At 54.4% G+C, this 22,148-nt stretch overlaps 2 protein-coding genes across 4 annotated transcripts in view; both read right to left on the bottom strand.

The window, feature by feature from the left end:
* LOC310881520 (protocadherin alpha-C2-like) overlaps positions 1-22,148 on the bottom strand; it is a 118,622-nt gene that overhangs the window by 77,514 nt on the left and 18,960 nt on the right. The window contains exon 1 of one of the 3 annotated variants that reach the window (XM_083798956.1): positions 10,472-13,365. The exons of 1 other annotated variant lie outside the window; for it this stretch is intronic. In XM_083798956.1, coding sequence (XP_083655082.1) covers positions 10,472-12,952 — 2,481 coding nt within the window. In that variant the 5' untranslated portion in view covers positions 12,953-13,365. Of the gene's footprint in view, positions 1-19; positions 2,267-10,471; positions 13,366-22,148 lie in introns of those variants that run through there. One more of the 3 variants, XM_083798960.1, reaches the window with a different exon arrangement.
* Positions 18,678-22,103, bottom strand: LOC310881525 (protocadherin alpha-2-like). Its single transcript, XM_083798965.1, has one exon. It carries the CDS (start codon positions 21,774-21,776, stop codon positions 19,239-19,241), a length of 2,538 nt encoding a protein of 845 aa, XP_083655091.1. The 5' UTR covers positions 21,777-22,103; the 3' UTR covers positions 18,678-19,238.

Raw genomic sequence — 22,148 nt, 5'->3', positions numbered from 1 at the left:
AGTAGAAAGAAGTACTTACCATGAGGACAGCACTCAAGCGATCACTTTGGACCTGCTGCACTTGGAGGCAGGGTCCTGGCACCTGTAACCTTGAGCCACTGGGAACGTTCCCAGCATCACCATTTGGGATGCTGTTGTTACCATGCCCAAAGCCTACAGATGCCCTGTATAAGTAGGTATGAGTCAGTTTACCCACACCAGTGACCTCCAGCATGTCCGGTGGGAGGTGGGAGCTGGGAAGCATGTGCACACTGTAGCAATACTTTTCATACTCGTCAGCTGGGCAGCAACAGCTACTGCTGCAGCAGCCTTGGTGGTGACAAGCCCAGCAGTGGCACAGCCGTGAAAGAGCAAGAAAGAGAAGGAACACTGTGAAGATGCAGGAGACACAAGCAAGGGAAACAATCAAGTAGAGGTTTGTAGCATTGAGCAGTGGTGGTGGCTCCCCATTGTCATCAAAGTCAGGCAGAGCCTGGGGCAGACTGTCAGCCAGCAGGATGCCCACAGTCACTGTAGAGGAGAGTGGTGGGTCCCCATGGTCCCGCACCACCACAACCACCTTGTGCTTGAGGAAGTCAGTGGTACGCATGGAGCGTGTGGTGCGCAGCTCACCGGAGTGTGGTGCCAGGTGGAACAGGGTGGAATCAGAGGAGTGGGCAAGATGATAGGAGAGCCAGGCGTTCTCTGCGTTGTCTTCATCGTCTGCCACCACTTTGGTCACAAGGTAACCCTCATCAGCCAGGCGGGGCACAACTTCCACTGCCACTGAGCCGTTCTGGCTGACAGGATATAGAATGGCTGGGGCATTGTCATTCTGGTCTGAGATGTAAACATTCACAGTTATGGCAGCACTCAAAGCTGGTGACCCATTGTCCTTGGCTTCCACTTGGAAATAGAAGCTCCTAAGCTGCTCAAAGTCAAAGGCACGTTTTGCATAGATGCTCCCATTGGCCAAGCTCACAGACAAAAAGCTGGCCAGGGCACTGCCTGCAACTGTGGAATTCCTGAGCATATAAGAGATCTGTCCATTCTCCCCTATATCAGAGTCAGATGCTGAGACCTGGTAGAGAAAAGCACCAAGTGGATTGTTCTCTTCCACAAACACATCAAATGTGTCAGCAGCAAAGACAGGGGGGTTGTCATTCACATCAGAAATCTGCACCCAGAGGGTCTTCTGAGTGATGATGGGAGGAGAGCCCAAGTCTGTAGCAGTAATGGTGATGTTGTACCCACTGATCAGCTCTCGGTCCAGAAGCCCACTGGTGACCAGGCTGTAGTAGTTTTCCAGGGAAGGTTTTAACTGGAAGGGAAGGTTATCAGGGATCTGGCAGGTTACTTTCCCGTTCTCCCCAGGGTCCTTATCCATAATACTCAGCAGAGCTATCACTGTGCCAGGAACAGCATCCTCAGGAATGGGACTGGAAAGGGATGCAATTGTTATCTCTGGGCCATGATTGTTCACATCAGTGATCTCCACCAGCAGCTTAGCTGTGCTGGACATAGCAAATGCCCCTTTATCCCTTGCTTCAATAAGCATCTCGAGGAGTGGTCTCTGAACAGCTGAAACATCATTGACTGTCACCTCCCCAGTGTGCGGGTGAATTAAGAACATTCGCTGTAGGTCAGCAGCAGTAGTATTGCTAAATGAATACATGACCTCTCCATTGGGACCTTCATCCGAATCTGTAGCATGCACTTGCACTACCAAAGTGCCATTGGGGGAGTTTTCCAAGACACTTGCCCTATAGACTGATTGTTCAAATTCTGGTGCATTGTCATTGGTATCCAGCACAGTCACAATGACCTGAACATCACCAGACTTTGGAGGATCCCCACCATCTTTGGCTGTAAGAACAAGTCTGTGAGTGGCTTGCTGCTCTCTGTCTAAGGCTTTCTTCAGAACCAATTCAGGATACTTACTGCCTTCCCCACGCATCTGTATTTCCAAATGGAAATGTTCGTTGGGATTCAGGGTATAATTCTGGACACCGTTGGTACCTTCATCAAGATCTTGGGCACTGGGGAGTGCAAACCGTGCCCCGGGTGACAGGAATTCAGGCACATTTATATGATATTCACTTACGGGAAAGATGGGGGAGTTGTCATTTATGTCCAGGACTTTAAATTCCATCCTATAAAGCTCTAGAGGGTTTTCTAGCACAAGTTCATAATTCAGAAGACAGGTAGATTTTAATTCACAAATCTGCTCTCTGTCTATGGGCTCGTTAATAGATAAAACCCCCGTGCTTGCATTTATATTAAAATATTGCTTACTTGAACCGGTGATCACGCGAAATTTCCGGGCTGAAAGTGCAGCCGCATCTATTCCTATATCCTCCGCTATGTTCCCCACAGACGCTCCGCGCTCTGTTCCCTCGGCGATGGAGTACACTACTTGCCCGTTCGCGGTGCAGCAAGTAAGGCAGAAGACCATCAAATAGACCCGCATTCTTCCTCCCCTGCTCAGCTCCCCGCAGCCCGGCTCGGCAGGAACATAATCCGGTATTTCATCAGACGCCCGAAGTTCCCGAGCGAGCGGGCACCGGGGCGCACCGACGGGAAGGCGAGAAGTTCGCTGCAGCCGCGGAGGCGCCCCGGCCCCGCGCGGCTCCGCCGCTGCCGCCGTGTGCGGAGAGGCGGCCGCTGCGCTCCGCTGCGCTCCGCTGCCCCCCGCTGCCCCCGCCGCCGCCGCTCGCTGTGGCCGGCGCGGCGGCCCCGCGCGTCTCTTACCGGGCCCGCGGCGGCGGCGCCACCCAGAGGCCGTGGCGCCACCTGCGCCGCCGGGGGAGGGGGCTGCGACCCCCCGCCGCTGCCACCCCGCCGCTCCGTTCCCTTTTTTTTTTTTTTTTCTTCTTTTTTTTTTTAAACGCCCCGATAGAGACGTGGAGAATGGACGGGGGGGTTGGGGGGGGGGGTGAAGGTAGCTCTGGGTCCCCTACTCTGCGGCAGGGCTGGGTTTCCGTAAGGGAAAGCTGCGGAGAAGCCCCCGCTCCCTCCCCCTTTCTGCTCCAGCGAGACGATGCGCCCGCCGCCCGCTGTCAGAGTAACAGGGCGGAAAGGAAACGCGTATGAGAAGTGACAAGCATCGGCTAAACACGGGTCAGCATAGTCCCAGCACGCTCTGGCTGAGAACAACATCTCCCAGAGGGGTTTTAAGAGCACAATTAAAGGAGGCAGTCGGCTCTGTCCTTGTTAATCTAAAAAGAAGGGGAAAAAAAAGGAAAAGAAAGTGAAAGAGGGAGAGAGAGACTCTTTCCTGTTTCTTCTTCTAGGCACGGTAAATTATCTCGGATTATTCGATAGAAGGTGGGTCTCTTCTCTGACAGTCCCAGTCTGACCACCCGCAGCCACAGACGAGCTCCCATCCAACCCACCGAAGGAGGATGGGACAGCTCGGGTGGGTGGGGGGAACTGGGAGGCTGCAGAATGCAAATTACTTGCAGAGAAGTAAATACCGGCGCCAGAAAGCTCTTACATTTAGGACAAGCCCAGGAACTGTTGGAAGACGAGTTGCTACCACACAGAGGTAACAGACCACGCATGAAAATCAAAGCTGTCTGCTCCCCCGACCCACTAAGCAGATGGGAGAAGGCAGAATGCACTGCAAAACACCTTCCTGGAGTGACCTTCAGCAGCAATTTACCCCGGCTTCGACCCTGACAAACCCTCCGGTCTCCTGAGATTCCAGCTTCCTTCTTGAGAGCTTATTAACATGAGATCCTGATCAATCAAAAGCAAGAGGCTATAAACGTGCGGCAAGAAAAGATCTTAACCCTTCTGCATCCGCTGCTTCTTTATGCAGCTGAGAATTTCTGTGCAAGTGGAGAAGATGGTGAAGGGTCTGGAGGAGAAGAGGATGAGGAGCAGCTGAGGTCTCTCGGTTTGTTCAGACCAGAGAAGCAGAGGCTGAGGGGAGGGAGGCCTCAGCAGCCTGCCTCATAGCAGCTTCCTCCCAAGTGGAGCGGAAGGGCAGGTGCTGATCTCTGCTCTCTGAGGACAGCGACAGGACCCGAGGGAACGGCATGGACCTGTGACAGGGGAGAATCAGGCTGGGTGTTAGGAAAAGGTTCTTCACCAAGAGGGTTGTCAGGCACTGGAACAAGCTGCCTAGGGCAGTGGTCATGGCACCGATCCTGCCCGCGTTCAAGAAGTGTTCGGACAACGCCCTCAGACACATGGTCTGATTTTTGAGTGGTCCTGTGTGGATCCAGGAGTTAGATCCTTGTCAGTCCCTTCCATCTCAGGGTATTTTATGACTCTATGATTCTAAGAGCATTTCTATTACACAGAATATATGGCCTTTTAAAAAATGGAGAAAATCAGGAGCACAGCCAGAAGCTAGATATTAAGTTAAATAAATAAATAAATAAAATCAATAGATCTCTTTGAATCCTCACAGCTCAGCAAAAACTCCCAGTGAGGTTTCTATCCTGTCAGCACCAGAGCAAGCCTCGGTCAGCCTCAGCACAAGTATCTGTAGTTATTATCATTTTCTAACTCCCGATGATCCTGGGAGTGCCCGAATGTTGCATTTTCCTTTTATTGCATTGACTATACAGCCTCTGTTAGAGCTGCAGGGGTCTGAGTGAAGAAATTGTGAGGCTGGTGTGCACACACCTTATTTTACACACCATGTAAATTTGTCAAGGGACTACTGGATACAGCACATAATGTAAATATCTGTAATACCCTATTTACCTTGGTGTTTGATTTTTTTTTGTTTGCTTGCTAACAGCAGAAATCCCCAATTCCCCCTTAGTGACTCTAAAACTGTCATCAAGACCTCCACATCCCAAATTTTCTCTAGATATCTTGCCTGCCAAGATGTCCTCTACCATATATGAAAAAGATGCTCTTACTGTTCTGTAGTGATACACAATCGTTATAAACACCCTGACCCAATGGATTAACACCTATTAAAGTTAAAGGAAATACTTATAACCTCTGTTAGCATTGGCCAGTGACAAAGATAAACCAATCCACATGGGAAGGCTGGGCCAGGCGGGTGTTGGTGTCCCAATTGCACACACAGGTAAAACACAGACTGTAGTAACCAGTATGTGACTGATTTTGCAAACAAAAGAATTTTGGGTCCAAGAGCCCCCTGTTGAACATGCAGACCCACTCAAAGGTACATTACAAAACAAATCTAATATTTTAATAACCAACTGTGGCTATGTGTACTGGTGCCTGAAATACCATCAGCGCTAGAAGAAACTGGTTAACGAACAGTCGACAAAATCAGTCAAAGTAATTGTAGATTTTCATCTTTCCAAGATATACCCCCCTGTTTAGAACTATCTAGCAGCCTATATCGATTTTGGCTTTAATTCATTCATTTACTATTCTTTTACCATCCTAGGTAATTTCTTCAGCTTTCTGCTACGTCTCAAGTCCTTTTCAATGTTGCCTAATGCTTGTCTTCAAGACTTTATGGTGACCTGCCTTCAACTCTCCTTTTCAATTTTTTTTTAAAACCTTTCGGCCCTGCTTTAATATTTTGGCAGCCGTTGTGCTGTTGTACTCTGCTGTGGACAGTGATGTCCCCAGTAGTCGGGCAGCTTCGTTCATCAGCACATGTGTCTCAACAGCCAGCCATGGTGCTTGCTTTGCCAGCCTTCCTCCTAACACAATTTTCACGGTTTTCATCATTCCTAATTTCAAGGTCTCCTCTTCATATCCGGTCGCTTATCCTAATTACGTTATTCGAACGTCAGCCAGACTAAATGCCTTTAACGTAGACACTTACCCTTGGCACCACAGAGGATAACGTAACCACTGTTTTAAACCCCTCGCCTCTGATCTCACGTTTGCCTTCCATCTGTCACCTCTGAACCGCTCTCTGTTGCCCTCCCCTGACAGCTGAGCGACCCGAATCGCCGAAGAATTCAACTTTTTGCCACCCGGAGGGCGTGCTCCGGGACCTTCGGGGTCTCGCTCACCACAACCCCTCCCACCACTTCCCGCCCCCGACGCGCGCTTCCCTCACGTCCCTCCTCCCGGCGGGCGGCTGCAACGTTGCATTTACCCCGCCTCGGAGCCCCGGTCATCCCTTACGTTGTCTCCGTCGCGCCCTATTTTATATTTTCAGCCAATCACCTCCTTTCCCAGCAAGAAGACGTCATTCGTCCAGACGTGCACGTTGTGCCTGGGACAATGGTAGCGGTCAGAAGAAACCGTTAAGCGAGCAGCAAAGACCAAAAAAAAAAAAATTAAAAAAAAGGGCGAACAGGAGGGAGGTTGGCAGAACACGGACACGGCCCGCTCGGTCCGTGGGGAAATCCCAGGGATGCCCACCAGAACCGAGGGCCCCGCTGGTGCTAGCCGCGGACCAGGCAGCTGAGTCCCAGTCGGGAGACAGCAGAAGGGGCCGAAGCCGCCGGGGAGGTGGAAGGACCGACAGCCCTGCGGTTTGTCCTCGGCGGGGAACGGGCGAGCTCGCCACGCCGGCAGCTGTCCTGTACAGGCAGCCGCAGCCTTCATCTCCGCCCGGACAGGAGCGTGAGCAAAGCCCGTAGCCCGACGGAGAAGAGAATCTGCCGGCGGACTGCGGAAGACCGGGGCCAGAAGCCAGGGGAAGCTCTTCGGACCGAGCCCAAATCGCCGGCGCGGAGCAGGCAGACAACGGCTGCCGACGGAGGGGCAGGGACGCTGCTATCGCCTCTCTTACGGGGGCTCCCCGGGGCAGGCACGAACGCAAGGATGGCGATGCCCCCAGCGGCCCGAAACAGCGGGCACCCCGCGCTGTCCCGCGTGGACTGATCCGAATCCAGTGCCCAGCCGCCTTTCCGCCCCCCCGGCAAGCTCCCTGCCCCGGCGGTCGGGGCGGGCAGAGCCGCTCCGCAACGCGCTGCAGCCCCGCGCTGGTCGGCTTTTGTTAACGCAGGGCTGACCGCCCCCTGCGGAGGCAGGGTCTGAGCGCTGCCTGAGCGGCCAGCGATGTCGAGATGCCCTTCAGCAAGCCGAGGGAGCTCGCAGGTGCTACGTGGGCACTGCGGGAGCGGCGATTGCTGAAATGAGCCGGGGAGATTTATCTCGTACGCAGAGGATTTCTAGATTTCGGTGAACCCCGGGAAAATCCTCACTATCCACATCCTCATCATCCACTTCAAGCAGCAGAAACACGGACTCACGACGTGCTATTCGCTACATAGCAAACAAGAACTCGTCTACTGAATCCAAGGGCAGAGTCTGGTTTACTTTCCCCAGGCAGAGACCGCGCTTGGAGGAAGATGCCGGGGGTGGGGAGAGGCGGCTACCAGGGACCGGACTCGCGTGTGCGGCAGAGCAGCTCCGAGCCGAGAACCCGGCGTCTCTCGCAGCTCCTCCTACAGCTGCGTCGGGCATTTCCCTGCCCGCAAAATGCAGGGACCTAAGGCTGCGAAGCTGCCTCCCGCCAGCACAGCGGAGCGCGGCAGCTACCGTGCCACCGCCCTCTTCCGCTCCCGGAGCCGCCCACGGACGAGCTCTGCAGCGCGCCCAGCTCCAGCTCTGAGCTCTGCCCCAGCTGCCCCTCACACACCCACGGTCTTCGCCCACCATGACGGTGCCGTGCCTGAGAGATTAATCTGCACCACGTTCCAGGACAACGTGCGGCGGGAATGAGGAATGAGAGCCTGGGCTTGCAGCGACTGACAAGCCTTTTACTCAAGAAACAGACGGGATATTCTTGTGCTTTCTGTTAACGACTCCTTCCCCGACGAGGCTACGAAGGAAAAGCATCCGTGACGTTTTTTTCTGAAGTTAAGACTAGTATATATTTATAAAAGAAATCCCGAAATATTTCCTGCCAGTGTACGTCTACAGCAAATCTCGTTCAGATCTTCATTTCATTAGTGCAGTCAGAGAAATTAAGAGAAACCATACGAAAGCCAAATGATCGGCATTAAGAGACTCCACATCGCCCTTAACCATAGCCCAGGGAAACGAGCTGTGGTTTTGTATCCTTTTACACCGTTGACTCAACGAATGGTTGAATCAGCTCAACCAGTTGATTCAATTTAAACTAGAGGATTCTCCTCTAGGAGATCGCGGTTTGCTTCTCCTGTTTTCTATCACATCCATGCGAATAAAAGAAAATTTAAGGAAAAAAATGACTGTTGTACAGCCCTGGGATTAGCCTCACTCACAGACAAATGAAGACAGCTCACACATGCTCAAGAGGTTATCATCCATTCTTTGCTTTATATGCATCAGCTGTCAGATGTGACCAAAGGAGTTTACAAACATAATCTCCACCCAATACACAAAGAACTCAAGGTCCCTACTAAGAGATCTAAAACAGATGCAGGAAGGAAACAAAAATTCGAGGGACTCGGTCACACTTTTTAATGGATCAGCGGGATAAGCCACTCCTACGATTTTCTGTTTCTTTAAACGACACGAAGTTTTCAGTTTTCTTTACTGGATTTCGATACACCTATCAGCAACATCCGCGTCAATTCCGGATCAAGGATCAGCGATTTTATTTTTTGTAGTCCACCGCCTTCGCGTAGTAGAAAGCCCAACAGAATACAAATTATCAAAAGAAATTGTCAATAGATCTATGGTAATTATCCAAACGCACGTCTTTAGCAAATTGAAAGCATAACAAGGAGAGTGATATCAAAGTACTGTTCGTTTTTCCTGCTCTAGCAGCCCAACGGACCGCATTTTTAAACTAAAATGAAAATTAAATCAGATATAAGCGATTTTTGAGCTTCCCCGCAGAAGTCGTATCCCGTTTCTAACATCAAGCAAGAAACCCTAATATTTCACACATCACACGGAGTACTTTGGAGTTGGTCTGGATGAGGAAAGAGTTGACCAGTGCCATCAGTGCACGGCCAGGATAAGTCCCTTTGATAATGACATTAAAACAACACGGTAAGTAAACAATCACTCTCTCTGCATAGGGAAATCAATCTGGAAACAAATTTTGAGAACTTCTCTCTAGCTGTATCAGCGTTTCCCAGCTTCTTGTAGCCTATGGCCGGGAAAGGCAAAACTTTTCATCCTATCATCTCTATGCTACTTAATATTGCATATAGAAATTCCGTCTTCAACTTTTCCCTCAGTCACTCTTCCTCTTTCAACTAACGGCAACGGAACGATTTTCGACCTTATTTTTCACAGCACGTTTCTGAGGAGCACAGTGTAGAACAGAGGCCACAATGCTCTGAGAGTGGGGTCAAGTCATGGGGAGAGGCATAGCAAGGCCAGAAAAAAAAAAAAAAAAAAAACAGAGTCCAAAAAATCCCTACCAAGCATTGATGCATATGGACCACTTCATAAAAATTGGTGTATGTGATAAATTAGCAGGTGTTTGTTCATTGTCTTTAAAAGGAATTCAGAGAATCTGCTGGAAGATAAGGTTTTGCAATTTACGACCTTGATAAGGGGGAAGACTAAGCAAGTAGATAGTGGGGAGGGGGTGTTGGATAAACATCCTTGGTAAAACAAAGACTCTGTGAAATACTGTTTGCCGCTTCACTACCCTCCCCCTTGAACACGAGCACAACGCATGATCATTGAAAGAAAAACAACGACCCCCAACAACGAACTGCGCAGCTTCAGAAGGTTCAACAAGTCCTGACAAGCCGAAACTTGGATGCTACAAAACGGCGACACTGAAAAGGGAAAGTTGCGTGCTGTGGTGGAGCGGAGATTCCCCAGCCGCCCAGCGCTGTTTTGCTTGTACCTGCTTACTTAATTAACAAATTATCTTCGATAGACCAGAAAATTGCGTGGTCTCGCTTATAACAGTGTACACACAGTAATTCGTAAAACCAAATTTCATTAAAGCAGACTTCAAAAATAATGAATACCCAGATTACAGTCATTTTGAGGGAGCTACCAAGCTCCTCGACATGCACACATGGGTCTTTCTACAGGCTAAAGGATTCGAATGCAGGAAAATAAAAGAGTAGCTAATTCATACCCTCAACATCGAGATTTCACACACAGGTGAGAACACGATCGCAAATCTTTAAACAAGGGGTTCGCAGAACCATCTACAGCACTGAAACCACATCAAGGGGAAGAAAAGACATTCCTGAACCACTCGAAGAATGAGAAGGAATGGAAGAAGGGCAGACAAGAAAGAGCAAGGACACCAAGGCACAGTGATGCTGGGAAGCGCCCTTCATTGCAACAATTCTCCATGCTAATTTAAAGCACCCAATGTCTCATTTCTCCCTACTTTTTACCACAAAGTAGCCCATGAAAAAGAATGGAGCTATGCAAACTCTCCTAAACATTCACACAGGCATACAGAGAACGCAAAACAGCCGAGCACTCCCTTTTAGAACGACAAACACCCGTCTCTAAAGCGAAACCCAAGGTTACATCCAAGAGTACTACATGGCTTGGACTCTCCTTGTAAAATTCCTTCCACAAGCACATCGTTTTAATGATCAACCTGCCGTGAAATATCATCGGAAAACAGAACAGAAGAAGTGGGAAAAAAATAAAAACACAACGGGCAACTTACCGCGCCTGAAGAGTATGGGGAGAGCGAAGGTCCCTTCTCGGCAGAACCGTTTTCTGCCGCGGGGCCGGGCGGCGGCGGGCAGTTGGGGCTGAAAACCATCAGGTCGCTCTTGCCCGCGCCGTCCGCCACGCACAGGCTCCGGCTCTGGCGCTGCGAGTACGACCAGCTGCCCACCTCGCTGGCGCACACCAGCGTCGCCGGCCCGGGCCCCGCCAGCACGGCCGCCCGCGGCGCCCAGCGCGACGCCCCGTACAGCACCACCGCCAGCAGGAACAGGCTCGACACCGCGCAGATGGCCACCACCAGCCACACGTTCGTCGCCGACGCCGCCGCCGCCGCCGCCGCGCCGCCCTCCGCGCCCGCCGCCGGCCGCAGCCCCGCCCCCGCCGACACCGCCCCCGCCGCCGCCAGCGCCGCCTCGGCGCCCTCCACCAGCGACACGCTCAGCGTGGCCGTGGCCGAGCGCGACGGCTCCCCGTGGTCCCGCACCACGATCAGCAGCCTCTGCCGCGGGCCGTCCGCCTCCTCCAGCGCCCGCGCCGTGCTCACCTCGCCGCTGTACAGCCCCACGCGGAACGGGCCCTTGCCCCGCGGCTCCCACAGCTCGTAGCGCAGCCACGCGTTGTAGCCCGAGTCCGCGTCCACCGCGCGGATCTTCGCCACCACCTGCCCCGCCGGCGCCCCCCACGCCGCCCACGCCCACAGCGACCCCGCCGCCGCCGCCGCCGCCGCCGCCTCGCCCGCAGCCCAGGGCCCCGGCCCGCCGCCGGCAGGCGGGAGCAGCGCCGGCGCGTTGTCGTTCTCGTCCACCACGAAGAGCTGCACCGTGGCGTTGCCGCACAGCGGCGGCTCGCCCGCGTCCACCGCCCGCACCTCGAACTGCAGCACCTGCAGCTCCTCGTAGTCCAGGGGCTGCAGCGCCCACAGCCGCCCGCTCTCCGCGTCCACCGACACGTAGCTCGACGCCGGACGCCACCCCGACCCCGACCCCGCGCCCGCGCCCGCGCCGCCCTCCGCCACCGAGTAGCTCACGCGCCCGTTGCCCGCCTCGTCCGGGTCCCGCGCCCACAGCCGCGCCAGCTCCGCGCCCGCCGCGTTGTTCTCCCGCGCCAGCACCGTGTACACGGCCTGCGCGAACGCCGGCGCGTTGTCGTTCACGTCCGACACCGGCACCCGCAGCCCGCGGCTGGCGCGCAGCGGCGGCGCCCCGCCGTCCTCCGCCCGCACCTCCACCTCGTACTCCGACACCCGCTCCCGGTCCAGCGCCTCCCGCAGCACCAGCGAGTACGAGCCCGCGAACGTCGCCACCAGCCCGAACGGCGACGGCGGCCACACCGCGCACCGCACCCGCCCGTTCGCCCCCGAGTCCCGGTCCGACACGCTCAGCAGCGCCACCACCGTCCCCACCGACGCGTCCTCGGCCACCGGCACCGACAGCGACGTCACCCACACCTCGGGCGCGTTGTCGTTCACGTCCAACACCTCCAGCTCCACGCTGCAGTGCCCTGACAACGGGGGCGTCCCCTTGTCTCTCGCTTCGACCTCCAGGTCGTACGACTGAACATCCTCGAAATCCAGTTGTCCTGCAGTCCTCATTTCCCCTGATGCTCTGTCAATTATGAACAAATCCTTCAATTTATCAGAAACTGCCTCGCTGAGGCCATAAGAGATTTCCTGGTTAATTCCCTCGTCCTTGTCTGTCGCCTTTAGATGCAGAAACACAGTTCCTGGCGGCGCACTCTCCGGCAGCCGAACCTTAAAGATCGACTGGTTGAACTGGGGCGCGTTGTCGTTCGCATCCAGCACCGACACCACCAGCTCCACCGTGCCCGTCAGCGACGGCCTGCCCCCGTCACTCGCCGTCAGCAACAGACGGTGCTCGGCCAGAGACTCGCGGTCCAGAGATTTCTTTAAGACGAGTGCTACGGAATTTTTGTTCTCGCCTTTAGATTTCACGTCCAGAGCGAAGTGCTCGCTGGGGCTGAGGGTATAGGAGAGCTGCGCGTTAGCTCCGATATCCGCATCCGACGCGCCCTCCAGCGGAAAGCGGGACCCCGGTAGCGACGATTCCGCGATGCTGAGGTTTTTGGTGGCGGCGGGGAAGAGCGGGGCATTGTCGTTGATGTCGGTGACCTCCACCTCCACGTGGAAGACGCGCAGCGGCCGCTCCAGCAGCACCTCCAGGCGCAGGGCGCAGGGCGCGCTCTTCCCGCACAGCTCCTCCCGGTCCAGCCGCGAGCTCACCACCAGCGCCCCGCTCGCCCCGCTCACCTCCACGCTCGCCCGCCGGCCCTGCGCCACCAGCCGCAGCCGCCGCGCCTCCGCCTCGCCCGCCTCCAGGCCCAGGTCCTGCGCCAGCCGACCCACCACCGTGCCGCCCTTGGCTTCCTCCGGCACCGAGTAGCGCACCTGCCCGCCGCCCAGCGCCCAGGCCGCCTGCAGCACCAGCACCCGCACCACGGCCCGCACGCACACCGCCATGGCCGCCGCCGCCGCCCGCGCCCCGCACGGCTCCCGCCGCCCGCACGCCACCGCTCGCCGCCCCGCCGCCGAACCGCAGTCCGCTGACCCGGCACACCCGGACCAGCCTCCGCATCCGGGCTCCCTCCGCCGCCCGCCCGCTGTCGGCAGCCGTGACACAGGCTCGGGGTGGAGCCGCCGCCTTCTTGATGGCTCACACCGCCTTCGCGGCCGACAGCGGCACCTTGTGTCCGATCGCGGCTCCTTCTCCCGCCAGCGGCTTCCTCCCGCGGCGGCTCTCCGAAGGATGGGGACGTGGCCGCTCCCGCTCTGCCAACACGCTGCGGGATTTCCCACGGGAAGGTTTCCGCAGAAAACGTCTCTGACGGTAGCTGGCCTCTTCTTCTTCCCTCTTCTTTTTCTTTTTGTGTTTTGTTTTTCTTTTTCCTTAAGGCACTGTAATTGCTTTATGCTTGCCAAAATGTTTCCTAAATGCCTCCATTAACCCAGGAATCACACCTGGGAACATCTTCACTCCAAACACCCTCCTCCACTTCTGGTCTCCTGATTTGGTTTTCCCTGTGTGTTCCTGATGAGGCGTAACTTGGCCTCCTTCTTTCCTGCTTTCTCTGCAAAGAGAGTTCAGCTCTTTCCTCTACAGAACAAGACGGTAGCCTCGGGCCTCCATCCACGGAAAGAACACGTTTTCACATGGAAGTTGTTTTTTGACTTGTGCAGCAATGCTGAAAACAAGCAGATAATGCTTTCTTTGGCAAGGCTTTATGACAGTGATGTTGCTGTGCAATCCCATACACTCCCCTTCACTTTCAAAACATAAACAGTAGAGCAAGGGCAGCGTATTACAGAGTATCTCCATCCATCTTCTCCAGCAGAATGGTTTTGCGTTTTGAGATATAGGTCCAACCTACGAAACCATCAATGCATAGAAATTCCAAAGACTTACAACTCCATCGATGACTCCCCAGTCCCCCCATGACAGTCTAAACATAACTCATATGGCATAAATCCTCTCAGAAAAGAGAAATAGCACAAGGAAACAGAGCTCTCTACAACTCTTAAGAACCTTAGTAATGCATTCCCTGCGAGTTTCATCTCTCACTTGGAGCTGCACAATAAATCGCAGGTTCTTACCTTTTTAGGCAGGCAGGTGCTTGCAGGACAGCCTTTCAATGAGTCCATTACCAATGGCAGCAAGCCCTTGCAGGATGCCTCTCAGTAGTACTCAGCCACACATCACGGAACAAAAGACAACACAGAAGGGTTGCACCACTGCTCTGCAAAGGTACAGCTTGTCTGACATCCTCTCCCCATGCTCCCACCTCACTCACTGAGATGAACACTTCAGGGTCCATTCCCTACACAACTACGGATGCTTGCTGCTATCCCCACCACAAAGGCCAAGCAGCAACATGAAACAGACAATTTCACACAGTAGCCAGTTGCCGGGTCTAGCACCAGTGTCATAACATCAGGGCAAAGCAAAACAAAGATGTCAAATGCTAACCAAATGCTACCAATTATGACAAATATGTCTGTTGATAGTCCATGTTCAAATACACCTGAATCCACACGGCTAGGATAAAGTTATTGATTCATCTCTGGGTCTCCGTTGTCAGGAGTTCTAAGGGATATTTTCAGGGATCACTGACCATGATTTCAGCGAAATGGAACTAGACAAACAAGCAGGTTTTCTCCAGCCTTCAGCTTAAATCACAGCTTGTATTGCCAGTGTTCTTGTATCCACTTCTATGAAGAAGGAAACAAAAATTAAACTTGAACCCTCATGGTGTAATTGCCAGGTAAACCTCATCTTAAGCAACTGCAAGAAAGCTACCATCGTCATGCCAAGGGGCACAAATTATGAAATGAAACAGTCAACAATATTTGGCAGAGTGGCTCTTACAATTCCCAACACATCTCCTCAGAAAGGCAAATTCAGGGGGAATTGGGAGTTTCAAGTGTCATTCCAGTTCCTATTCACATGATCGCCATAACATTCACAAATACACACAGAAACACAAAATAACCCTTTTTTAAAAAGTATTCTCAGGGAAGAAAAAAGGAAGCAATACAAAAACTACTTCTGCAAGGTAGATGGAATCTGCAGAGTCAGGACTAATAACTGAGTTGTTTCTACATATGTATTCAGTCACCCAAAATACAGACCTCCAGCAATGCATCTTGCCTAACAGAGATATATCACTGCACGCTTTTCACACCTACCATAGTTCATGCTCTTCTGCCCTTAAGTACCTTGTGTTATAAAGTACATGTACCCCTTGCTTGCAAAGGGGTAACATGAAACATTTCTCCTATCTTTTCCATGTCCACAATAAATCTGTAGTATTTCACAAACCTATTTATGTGTGGTGGTTTTACCCAGCTGAGCCTCACCACAACCGCTCTCTCACTCCCCTTCCCCAAAGGCTAAGAGGGGGAAAACAAAATGGAAAGGGATCAAGGGATGAGATAAGGATAGGGAGATCACTCAATAATTATCGTCATGGGCAAAACAACACAGGGAGATTGGAGAAATTTATTACCTATTACCAGCAAGTTAGACAAATGAGAAAAAAAGAAAACAAACTAAGAACACCATCCCCCATCTACCCTCTTCCACCATTCTACCCTCTTCCTCTTGCCACCCCCCGAGTGGCACAGGGGAACAAAGAATGGGGCTGCGGTCAGTCTATAGTACTTTGTCTCCGATGCTCCTTCACGGTCACTCTCTGCCCCTGCTCCAGCGTGGCGTCCCTCCCACAGGATGCGGTCCTTCCCAAACTGATCCTGTCCGGGCTTCCCACAGGCAGCAGCTCTTCAAAAACCGCTCCAAGTATGGGTCTGTACGATGGCATCCAACATGGGTCCCCCACTGGCAGCAGCCCCTGCCAGACCAGCTGCTCCTGTATGGGCTCCTCTCCATGGGCTACAGCTCTGGCCCAGAGTCTGCTCTGGTGGGGTTTCTTCACAGGCCGCAGCCTTCTTGAGGTCAGATCCACCTGCTCCACTGTGGGCTCCTCCATGGGCTGCAGTGTGGAAACGTGCTCCACTCTGGTACCCCATGTGCTGCAGGGGGACAGCCTGCTCTGCCATGCCACAGGGGAACTCCTGCTTCACAGGCCACAGGGGAACTTCTGTTCCAGCACCTGGAGCACCTCTTCCTCTCCTTCTTCACTGACCTTGGTGTCTGTAAGGCTGTTTCTCATTCCACGTCAGTGCCCTGACAACGGCGGAACGCCCTTGTCTCCCGCTTTGATTTGTAAAGCGTATAAGCACCACTCATTTCCACCCCACTGGGGGGGAGAAGAGAGACTCAGCCCATGAACTGATCCCAGAAGTTACAATGTTATCTTCTCTCACATCCCCTCTCTCTTAAACCAATTTATATTATTTTCCGTCTTTTAGGTGGAGCTTGAGTGACTCTAGTCATGCATATATTGGTTGTCATTGGTGAAAAGATTTCTCGCTTTTGTTTAAAAGTATAGGCTCTGAGAAATTCAGAGTGCATGCTCAGTGAGGGGTGGTCCCACTTTGGAGGCGGGTACCTTTTGGGATGGAGATGTGTTTTGGTATTATAATGATATTATAATGAGCAAAGTTCACTAGAGTACAGCGTTTTGTCAAAAACATGACAGGTTGTTGGCTCAGGGTAGCAAATGTGTTTATCAGTCTTGGTGTGCACAAGAACAATCGGTTCCCATCTTGTCACAGAGCCTAGCTGCAGTATCTTCACTCTGCTCTACACTCCATACTGTTCCTTAGAGTCAGCACACCAGGTCCCCCAGTGTGATTAACATCTAAAGTGGGAGGCCTAGGTAACGTTTAGGTAGTGCAGCTACACTCCACCATTCTTCAGCTGAAGAAGTTTACAGCTTCTTCAATGCTGTACATTTTCTTTAAAATGTGAGTATCTGTTTGATTTCCAAGTCACCTTAGGCAATTACTTCACAGTCCCTTAATGGCTCAGATCTGAACAGTGGTGGGTCCCTTTTGAGCCAGCTAACATGGGGCAGCTTCTGGATTCTTCTCACAGAGGACATCACTGCAGTCCCCCCGCATCAAAACCTTGCCACTTAAACACAATATATTATGTCACACAAGACCAACAGAGAAGAGCCTGGAGTACCAACTATGCTCACCTTGCATAATCACTAAGCCAGAGGAGAATCCAAGAGGAGGAGGACAGAGTTCTGATCAAGAAAACGCTGAAAGCCAGCACTTTGTAGCAGCCAAAAGAAAAAGGGCATTAGAACTGGGATACCAGCATGACAGAAAAGCATACACAAGTGAAGACACTCCATACAAGATGAAGGGAAGCTCTAAGAGTTATGATTAACTACACAGATGGCAGGAAGACCAAAGCTGAGAGCTTGACTAAGATCTTGACCAAGAGCTTGACCAAGGTCAATACTGCAGACGGGCAAAGAATTCTGCCGGGACACGTGACACTTAATGCCTCCTTCAGGGGTCTCAAAAACTCATGTCGAGTGATATTACAAACATCGCAAGACCTATTAACCCATGCAGCTGAGTAAATAAACAGGGCACCTGCCAAGAACTACAGAAAGAGTTTATGATGCAGACCACCTGGGTGGGTAAATGGCAGAAGATTTTCCATCAAGGACACCACCAAGCCGAGCAGATGAGGAAAACAATGTTGCCTCAACAGTGACTGTGCTTGAACTGCAACCAAACATTTAGGGGTATGAAATGACATCTTTTGCATAGGGAAACAGTGACATGGATATGTCAGCTCTAGCCTCAGTGCCAATCAAAAGGGTAAGACTTATGATAACACAGAAGAAACCAATCTCTTTCATTCCTCTTGACAGAACGGCAAAGTTGACTTTCAAATAGAATTTTGTATGTAAGCTGTTCCCACCCTAATTAAATTATTTACAAAACAGGAGACCAGGAAGACTTTCAGAGAATGCCAGCATGATGCCCAAAGCAGGTTCTCTTTGAGGAACACTTTCCCATGTTCAAACATGGTTCAAAAGCAGGAGAACTATGAAGAATGGGAGGAAATAAAGATATGAAGAATTAGATTGGACAACAATCCCAAGAAAACACACTCAACTTCTAACACATCTGCCTTTTAGGATGCTTTCAAGTGGAGGATTCCACTTGTCACATCAATCACAAATTTTCCTCTGCTTCTCCCCATTCACGGCAGACTTCTGTAGAAAATAAAATTGGGAAAGGAAAAAGGAAAGAGCCCTTGCCCACCCACATCTTTATCAGAAATAACAGAAGTAACGATCATGTGAGCATTCATATACAGGTGCTAATATGATGGCAACTGACTAAACAAGGGCTTCATAGAACCATCTACAGCACTGAAACCACATCAAGGGGAAGAAAAGACACTCCTGTATGACTCGCAGAAAGAGAAAGAATGGACAAAGGGCAGACAGGAAAGAGAGCAACGAGAGCAATGACAGCAAGGCACAGTGAGGCTGGGAGGCACCCTTCCCTCCAACAGTTCTCCATGCTGAATTAAAGCATCCAATGTCTCACTTCTCCCTACTTTTCAACACACTTCCAGAGGCAGACCATTCTCCACCACGTCCACCTAATTTTCTACCTCATCATCACACCGCATATTACTCAGTTCACGTAGATCAGCTTCCTAACATTACCAAAGCCCACCACCCAGTGAGAGCTCCGAAGACAAAAAAAAAAACAATAGCCAGAGTACATTGGCACATACAGACACAACATACATAAACACTACTATATTGCCAGGAGATTTTAAAAATAATAAATACTGTGATGGTACTCATCCTGAGGGAACCACCAAGCTCCTCGGCACGCACAAACGGGTCTTTGGACAGGCAAAAGAATTCTAATACAAGAAAAATGACAGAACGGCTAATTCATACGATCAGCATTCGATGCCGTACAATGGGAAAAAGATATCTTAGAAAACTAGGAATACAGATCACCACGAAGCCTCTCACGAAAAAGAATGGAGCTCTCCAAATTCTACTAAACATTCACGTAGGCGTACAGAACACACTAAACAGTAGAGCACTCGCTTTTAGAACAACGAACACGTGTCTAAAGCAAAAGCTAAGGGTACATCCAGGAGTACTACATGGCTCTGACTCTCAGACAGTCACCACCAGACCAACTCTTCCTGGACTGCAGTCCTTCAACACTCTCGAACAGAAATGCTATACACCAGTAACCAACAGGATTCCAGAAACCATGTTGGGATGAAAATCCTTGTAAAATTCCTTCCACAAGCACATCGTTTTAATGATCAGCCTGCCGTGAAATATCATCGGAAAACAGAACATAAGTGGGAAAAAAAATAAAAACACAACGGGCAACTTACCGCGCCTGAAGAGTATGGGGAGAGCGAAGGTCCCTTCTCGGCAGAACCGTTTTCTGCCGCGGGGCCGGGCGGCGGCGGGCAGTTGGGGCTGAAAACCATCAGGTCGCTCTTGCCCGCGCCGTCCGCCACGCACAGGCTCCGGCTCTGGCGCTGCGAGTACGACCAGCTGCCCACCTCGCTGGCGCACACCAGCGTCGCCGGCCCGGGCCCCGCCAGCACGGCCGCCCGCGGCGCCCAGCGCGACGCCCCGTACAGCACCACCGCCAGCAGGAACAGGCTCGACACCGCGCAGATGGCCACCACCAGCCACACGTTCGTCGCCGCCGCCGCCGCCGCCGCCGCCGCGCCGCCCTCCGCGCCCGCCGCCGGCCGCAGCCCCGCCCCCGCCGACACCGCCCCCGCCGCCGCCAGCGCCGCCTCGGCGCCCTCCACCAGCGACACGCTCAGCGTGGCCGTGGCCGAGCGCGACGGCTCCCCGTGGTCCCGCACCACGATCAGCAGCCTCTGCCGCGGGCCGTCCGCCTCCTCCAGCGCCCGCGCCGTGCTCACCTCGCCGCTGTACAGCCCCACGCGGAACGGGCCCTTGCCCCGCGGCTCCCACAGCTCGTAGCGCAGCCACGCGTTGTAGCCCGAGTCCGCGTCCACCGCGCGGATCTTCGCCACCACCTGCCCCGCCGGCGCCCCCCACGCCGCCCACGCCCACAGCGACCCCGCCGCCGCCGACGACGACGACGCCTCGCCCGCAGCCCAGGGCCCCGGCCCGCCGCCGGCAGGCGGGAGCAGCGCCGGCGCGTTGTCGTTCTCGTCCACCACGAAGAGCTGCACCGTGGCGTTGCCGCACAGCGGCGGCTCGCCCGCGTCCACCGCCCGCACCTCGAACTGCAGCACCTGCAGCTCCTCGTAGTCCAGGGGCTGCAGCGCCCACAGCCGCCCGCTCTCCGCGTCCACCGACACGTAGCTCGACGCCGGACGCCACCCCGACCCCGACCCCGCGCCCGCGCCCGCGCCGCCCTCCGCCACCGAGTAGCTCACGCGCCCGTTGCCCGCCTCGTCCGGGTCCCGCGCCCACAGCCGCGCCAGCTCCGCGCCCGCCGCGTTGTTCTCCCGCGCCAGCACCGTGTACACGGCCTGCGCGAACGCCGGCGCGTTGTCGTTCACGTCCGACACCGGCACCCGCAGCCCGCGGCTGGCGCGCAGCGGCGGCGCCCCGCCGTCCTCCGCCCGCACCTCCACCTCGTACTCCGACACCCGCTCCCGGTCCAGCGCCTCCCGCAGCACCAGCGAGTACGAGCCCGCGAACGTCGCCACCAGCCCGAACGGCGACGGCGGCCACACCGCGCACCGCACCCGCCCGTTCGCCCCCGAGTCCCGGTCCGACACGCTCAGCAGCGCCACCACCGTCCCCACCGACGCGTCCTCGGCCACCGGCACCGACAGCGACGTCACCCACACCTCGGGCGCGTTGTCGTTCACGTCCAACACCTCCAGCTCCACGCTGCAGTGCCCTGACAACGGGGGCGTCCCCTTGTCTCTCGCTTCGACCTCCAGGTCGTACGACTGAACATCCTCGAAATCCAGTTGTCCTGCAGTCCTCATTTCCCCTGATGCTCTGTCAATTATGAACAAATCCTTCAATTTATCAGAAACTGCCTCGCTGAGGCCATAAGAGATTTCCTGGTTAATTCCCTCGTCCTTGTCTGTCGCCTTTAGATGCAGAAACACAGTTCCTGGCGGCGCACTCTCCGGCAGCCGAACCTTAAAGATCGACTGGTTGAACTGGGGCGCGTTGTCGTTCGCATCCAGCACCGACACCACCAGCTCCACCGTGCCCGTCAGCGACGGCCTGCCCCCGTCACTCGCCGTCAGCAACAGACGGTGCTCGGCCAACGACTCCCTGTCCAGAGATTTCATTAAGACGAGTGCTACAGAATTTTTGTTCTCGCCTTTAGATTTCACGTCCAGGGCGAAGTGCTCGCTGGGGCTGAGGGTATAGGAGAGCTGCGCGTTGGCTCCGATATCCGCATCCGACGCGCCCTCCAGCGGGAAACGGGACCCCGGCAGCGAGAGTTCCGCGATGCTGAGGTTTTTGGTGGCGGCGGGGAAGAGCGGGGCATTGTCGTTGATGTCGGTGACCTCCACCTCCACGTGGAAGACGCGCAGCGGCCGCTCCAGCAGCACCTCCAGGCGCAGGGCGCAGGGCGCGCTCTTCCCGCACAGCTCCTCCCGGTCCAGCCGCGAGCTCACCACCAGCGCCCCGCTCGCCCCGCTCACCTCCACGCTCGCCCGCCGGCCCTGCGCCACCAGCCGCAGCCGCCGCGCCTCCGCCTCGCCCGCCTCCAGGCCCAGGTCCTGCGCCAGCCGACCCACCACCGTGCCGCCCTTGGCTTCCTCCGGCACCGAGTAGCGCACCTGCCCGCCGCCCAGCGCCCAGGCCGCCTGCAGCACCAGCACCCGCACCACGGCCCGCACGCACACCGCCATGGCCGCCGCCGCCGCCCGCGCCCCGCACGGCTCCCGCCGCCCGCACGCCACCGCTCGCCGCCCCGCCGCCGAACCGCAGTCCGCTGACCCGGCACACCCGGACCAGCCTCCGCATCCGGGCTCCCTCCGCCGCCCGCCCGCTGTCGGCAGCCGTGACACAGGCTCGGGGTGGAGCCGCCGCCTTCTTGATGGCTCACACCGCCTTCGCGGCCGACAGCGGCACCTTGTGTCCGATCGCGGCTCCTTCTCCCGCCAGCGGCTTCCTCCCGCGGCGGCTCTCCGAAGGATGGGGACGTGGCCGCTCCCGCTCTGCCAACACGCTGCGGGATTTCCCAAGGGAAGGTTTCCGCAGAAAACGTCTCTGACGGTAGC

Source organism: Anser anser (assembly GCF_964211835.1).
Source record: "Anser anser genome assembly, chromosome: 14".
Classification (NCBI taxonomy): Eukaryota; Metazoa; Chordata; class Aves; order Anseriformes; family Anatidae; genus Anser; species Anser anser.
The sequence above is the reverse complement of the archived record's forward strand: the minus strand, read 5'-3'. Positions and strand labels throughout refer to the sequence as shown.

Excerpts from the sequence above, each read along its gene's own strand:
- LOC310881525 (XM_083798965.1), bottom strand. The coding sequence starts at position 21,776 with ATGGCGGTGTGCGTGCGGGCCGTGGTGCGGGTGCTGGTGCTGCAGGCG.